Raw genomic sequence first — 6406 nt, forward strand, 5'->3', positions numbered from 1 at the left:
GGTTTGGACGTAAGCCCGAAAGGGCCACTGAACGGGTGCCGAAATGCAATCTGAAAGCACCCACCCTAATACTTACCCAAACCAGCTTACTTCTTGTAATATCAGGACCGTGACTCCTGGCGATCACAGAACATTGCGCTATCATTGCTGCAGCCTTTACTATTCTGTCACAGCAGATTTCCGCTCTGGCTTGATTGGACAATTTTTATCTGCATATTGGATCAAAACCAGATTTTTTTTTTTTTGGACGGAAATGAAAAACAACTCTACGACACAAACATGCCAATAGTGTGTGAAAATAAATGTAGCCTAACACTTTGCTTAGGGAGGTCAGGTAGGCAATGCTAGATTCTTTTGTTGTGCCCTGTACGTACAAGCGAGCATATGAATAACCTATGTTTTTTTTTTCTTTTTCTTAGTGTTTCTTTGAAAGAATTATGTGAATCCGACCCAGTTGCATTGGCCTTTGAACAGCTGAAATTGATGTATAATGAGAAATTAGATATAGTGTAGCAAGTCTAAGTATTGTATCATTACATTTCAAGCAAGAATCACTTTACAGTTGACAATTAAAAAAAAAAGTTTACAAATGGTACAAATCTAACAAACTTTCCAATAAAAATGATCACTGGGAGCACATCTTTATCGCTTTAAGGGTATCAATATTTGCTTGCAAAAATTTCTTCAGCGTTGCTGCAAGGTTCTACACCTCTTGGCTGCAAAAAGGCTGTGGAAATTCCACAGCGTTTTTTCCAATGCATTGTATAGGAAAAACGCAAAAAGAATGGATATGCTGCTTCTTTTAATGCACATGAAATTTTGATCTTGAAAAATCACATAGAAAATGCTGGGATAAGGTTAGCAATGCGTTTTTGGGGCCAATTCCGCATGGATTTACCACATCAAAAACGCACTGTGTGCACATAGCCCAAGAGGTGACTTAATGAAAGAAAAATAAATAAATTTATTAAAGACCAACAATACATTACATTATATCAGTCGTTCAGATTAGCCATTTTACATTTCAGCATACAGGTAATTCAAAACTGTTTTTTTAATTATATGTTAGTCTCAAGCTTCCGTCATTGTGGATTTTGAAATTTGTAATAAAGCAATTCCCTAATATATGATCAGCATTTGGTATTTTATTCCAAGTTTTTTCCATCATTAACCCCTTTCCAACATTGGAAGTACCGGTATGTACTATTTTGAAGTACGTTTCTGCAAATTAACATACCATTGTGTCCAGGTGATTATGTGAACACAAGATCTGTGCCCACAGGAACAGTCAAATAATGACCTCTGGGTCTGGCAAGCACAGTGGTCTGCTAGGCTCTGCTATAAGCAGGGTCTTACAGGCATTTTGACTGTGTAAAACTGACAGATGTAATGCACTGCAATGTAAAAGAATTGCAGAGCATTAGATCAGGGATCGGACCAAAAAAAAAAAAAAAAAGCTAAAGTCCCTTGGAGGGACTAAGTAAACAAAAAATATATATATATTTTTTAAAATCTAAAGAACAAATAAAACAAAAAATATTACGCCAATAAATCTGCATGTTTACTACCTAAAAACAAAGTACATGTTTGGTGTTGCTGGAACGATCTGATCTATAAAACTGTCACATTATTTAACCCCCTCAGTAAACATGATGAAAAATAAAACAGTGATGACAGAACAATATTTCTTAACAAAATATGGCATAAAACATGATTGAAAAGTCATATGGAAATAAAAATGGAAAATTTGAAAATGTCACCTCGTCCCACAAAAAACAAGCCTCCACTCAGTCGTCAGCAGAAAAATAACGTTATAGCTCTCAGAATATGGCAATGCAATTTTTTTTTGTATAAAATTGATCTTAGTGTGCAAAAGTAGAAAAATATCAAAAAACACCTATATAAATGTGATCATATTGTAGTCATACTGACCTTAAGAATAAAGCTGTGTTATTACTAATAACAAAAAAAAAATCCTGAATTGCTGTTTCTTGTAAAAATTATAGCACTTAAAAGACTCCCCCCCCCCCTCCCCCCCCAAGAAAGTAATTTTAGTTTGTAAAAGTAGCAAAACATAAAGAAACCCTATATAAATCTGGTTTTGCTGTAATCATACTGACGCAAAGAATAAAGTTGTCTAATGACTTATATCGTACAGTGAATCGCCTCAAATAAAATAAACAGCAGTTCAATTTCTTTTATTTATTCGTTCATTCTGTCTCCCAGAGATCACAATAAGGTCATGTTCACACACCCAATAATTGGTCAGTATTTGTAAGCTAAAATCAGGAGTGGAACCATCAGAGGAAATGTATACTGAACGTGTGAACATGGCCTAAGGCTTGGTTCACATTTACCCTGAGCACTTACATTGGGATTTACATGTAAATCTCTGAAATACGTTATTTAGACAAAGTATTCACAATGAGACTGGTGGTGTCTGTCTTTTAAGTCATGCGCATAAGTGCGGTCAGCCACCAGTGGCATACATAGAAATCATGGGGCCCCATAGCAAAAGTCCTATTTATGCCCCCACTCTATATGCCCCACTACCCACCCCACCCACCCAAAAAAGTACTGTGGAGTAGGCAGGTTTATGCTTTTAAACATTTACAACATTTAAAATCAGAGAGGAATAAGCATTACAGCAGGTACACAGTAATTATGCCAATACTGAAGCCTAATAGTGTTCTTATTCACTACTATAGCCCTTTCATTGCCTTTATACAGTATAATGCCCTAAAAAAATACTCCATAATACCTCTACTGTACGTTCCCGCCACAGTCCCCCCCCCTCACGCACATTATGACACTAGAGTGACTCAAGCAAAGTATGATGCGGCTACTGTAACCCCAATACAATATAATTCCTCCTACGGCATGATGCCCCTTAAGTGCCCTCCACACAGTATAATGGCCTCACACCTCACAGCCCCCTACGTATGATGTCCCCAACAGATCCAATAGTCAGTGCGAGGGCCCCCACATACAGTATGTCATCCATAGCCCCCTCTCAAAGTATGATGTCCTCTACAGCCCCAACATACAGGATGAGGGCCCCCACAACCTTATTCACAGCAAGATGTCCCCCACAGGCAGTTTGAGGGTCCCCACACACTGTCAACCACAGCCCCCCACAAAGTATGAGGGCCCCACATACAGTATGATGACCCCTACAGCCCCGACATGCAGATTGAGAGCCCTCACAGCCCCCACCACATTATGCTGAACTCACAAGGAATCCTGTTCACCATAAATACTGACAAATTTTTTTTTTTTTACAAAACTACTCAACTTCCGTTGTTCCCCTGATGTTACTCTAATCAGTGTACTGTGCAGCCTGAGGCTCCGTCTGCACAGCAGGCGCGATGTGATGGCATCATCGCGTCTGCTGTGCAGTCACTCAGATGCACAGGCAGAATAGTGCAGCCGAGAGCTGATGGCTCCTACTCATGCATATACCGTTTAAATTGTGAACAATGGCATGAGGAGGGCCACTCGGCACCGCATTTCCCCAGTTCACGGGCCTCACAGTGGCTGCGTGGCCCCTATCAACCACAGTTCTGTGCACCTCTGAAAAGTCAGCACTGCTGAACAGAGGCCAGAGTAACTGCCTGCCTCATTCTAGTGAATAGATCTGGTCGGAGTCCCATCTGTGTCACATATTTCGAAGATTTAGATGAATGCCCAGATGTAAGTGCTCAGCGTAGAGCACAGAATAAATGTGAACAGAGCCTTTAAAAGTGATCCAAAATATTATGTACCCCAAAATGTTACTAATGAAAGCTTCAACTCAACCCACAAAAAACAGGTCCATCATCTGTTAAAGGATATATAGGGGGTTTCCTTATAACTGGTAGCACAAAGACTCTGGAAAAGCCACATAGCTCCCCCTAAAAGAAATTCAGCAAAATTTGTGCTCCCAAATCCAAATTTTCCCTCCCTTCTGAGCCCCACGGTGTGACTAAACCACAGTGTATCCACATTTGGCATTACTGTAGCAAGGAGAGCTCACTTAATTTACGGCGTGCATATCTCCAGAAACAGAATTTTCACTAAAAATCAAATAGCGCTCTGCAGTGTGTCAAAACAGTATTTTCCGACCACATATGGGATATCAGCGCAAATGCACAGTAAATTGTGTGGTCCATTTTCTCCTTTTACCCTTGTGAAAATAAAAAAAATTGGGGCTAAAACAAAACATTTTAGTTTTTTTTTTTTTAAAAAAAAAAAGGAGATTTTTGTGTACTCACCGGAAAATCTCTTTCTCTTAGCCTCTAATTGGGGGACAGAGGACCTTGGGTGTTATGCTGCTGTCCACTAGGAGGCGACACTATGCTTATCTGAAAAAGATTAAGCGTGGCTCCTCCTCTGCAGTATACTCCCCCGGACGGCATCAGCCTGCTCCAGTTTTGTGCAAAAGCAGTAGGAGGAACGTAACGTAGATAACATAACCATGCCTATAAGAAGGCAACTATGTAAGAACTCAAAGGAAAACCAATATGAGAACTCAACTTAACGGCCCGGAACGGGCAAAGGGTGGGTGCTGTGTCCCCCAATTAGAGGCTAAGAGAAAGAGATTTTACGGTGAGTACACAAAAATCTCCTTTACTCTGTCGCCTCATTGGGGGACACAGGATCTTGGGACGTCCCAAAGCAGTCCCTGGGTGGGAATCAATGGACGAATATTGTGTAGACGGGTTCCTACAATTGGGGCACCGCCGCCTGCAGAACACGTCTGCCCAGGCTCGCATCTGCTGAGGACTGGGTATGAACGTTGTAGTGTTTTGTAAACGTGTGTAGGCTGGTCCAGGTGGCTGCCTTACACACTTGTTGTGCCGAGGCCTGGTGCCAAATGGCCCAGGAGGCCCCTACCGCACGTGTAGAATGTGCCGTAATACCTGCAGGAATAGGCGAATTTTTGAGGCGGTAGGCCTCTTGTATGGTGGATTTGATCCACCTGGCAAGGGTAGCTTTGGAAGCTGGTAGACACTTGCGGCCGCCTTCCAGAAGAAGGAAAAGAGAATCAGACTTCCGGAAGGGCGCAGTCCTAGACACATAGATACGCAGTGCCCTGACAAGGTCAAGCGTATGCAAAGCCTTTTCCACTCTATGAACCAGAACCGGACAGAGGGATGGTAGTGAAATTTCTTCGTTGAGATGAAAGCTGGACACAACCTTCGGAAGGAAGGATGGAACCGTACGAAGGACTACCTTGTCCTGGAAAAAAATCAGGAAGGGCTGTCTGCAGGAGAGTGCCGTGAGTTCAGACACCCTGCGTAGCGAGGTGATTGCCACGAGGAAAATCACTTTCTGGGATAGAAGACGGAGTGGAACTTCCCTAAGGGGTTCAAAGGGTGTTTCCTGTAATGCTGTCAGCACCAGGTTGAGGTCTCACGCTTCTAGAGGTCGTCTGTAGGGGGGAACCAATCGGGAAACCCCCTGGAGAAATGTTCTTACTTGCGGTTTATGAGCAATGCACTTTTGAAAAAGCACTGAAAGAGCTGACACCTGGCTCTAAAGGGAGGCCAGGGATAGTCTGGCTTCCAGACCCGCTTGAAGAAAACCGAGTACCCGGGAAGGGAATAAGGGAGTGGGGTCTGGTTACGAGATTCGCACCAGGTAAAGAAAGTTTTCCAGGTACGGTAGTAAATCTTGGCAGAGGTTGGTTTTCGTGCTCTGATCATGGTTTTAATGACGTCTGGCGAAAAACCTGCCTGGGTTAGAACCCAGGTCTCAATGGCCACGCCATCAAATTGAGGGCCTCTAAGTTCTGGTGGTAGAATGGGCCTTGTGACAGAAGATCCGGGCGGTCGGGAAGACGCCAAGGAACGTCTACTGTGAGTCGTACGATGTCGGCGTACCATGTACGCCTGGGCCAGTCCGGTGCGATTAGGATGGTTGGAACTCCCTCCTGTTTGATCTTTCTCACTACTCTGGAAATTAGGGGGAGAGGTGGAAAAATGTACAGGAGCTGAAACTGGGTCCAGTCCTGAACCAGGGCGTCCGCCGCTAGTGCTCTCGGGTCGCGTGTTCTGGCCATGAAGTTGGAGACTTTGGCATTGAGGTGAGACGCCATTAGGTCCACGTCTGGAGTGCCCCAACGATGGCAGATCTGTTGGAAGATTTCGAGATGGAGAGCCCACTCTCCCGAGTCTATTCCTTGTCGGCTGAGAAAGTCTGCTTCCCAGTTGTCTACACCCGGAATGTGGACCGCAGAGATAATGGAGCTCGTTTTCTCCACCCAGTGAAGGATGTGTGTCACCTCTCGCATCGCTCTGGCACTGCGAGTTCCCCCTTGGTGATTGACATATGCCACGGCTGTGGCATTGTCCGATTGTACTCTGATGTGAGAGGCTGCCAGTAAGTGATGGAAGGCTTTCAACGCCAGGAGGATGGCACGAAT

The 6406-nt window shown here is 43.6% G+C and overlaps 1 protein-coding gene across 3 annotated transcripts in view; it reads left to right on the top strand.

The window, feature by feature from the left end:
- The window catches only part of LOC141157235 (probable ATP-dependent RNA helicase DDX60), a 233263-nt gene extending 232213 nt beyond the window's left edge, over window positions 1-1050 (top strand). For all 3 annotated transcript variants that reach the window (XM_073644250.1, XM_073644254.1, XM_073644263.1), the window contains one exon: window positions 420-1050. In XM_073644250.1, coding sequence (XP_073500351.1) covers window positions 420-513 — 94 coding nt within the window. In that variant the 3' untranslated portion in view covers window positions 514-1050. The remainder of the gene's footprint in view (window positions 1-419) is intronic.
- The last annotated feature ends 5356 nt before the right edge of the window (window positions 1051-6406 follow it).

Source organism: Phyllobates terribilis, unplaced genomic scaffold, assembly GCF_046119375.1.
Source record: "Phyllobates terribilis strain yellow unplaced genomic scaffold, ASM4611937v1 Scaffold_1__5_contigs__length_1240528914, whole genome shotgun sequence".
Lineage (NCBI taxonomy): Eukaryota > Metazoa > Chordata > Amphibia > Anura > Dendrobatidae > Phyllobates > Phyllobates terribilis.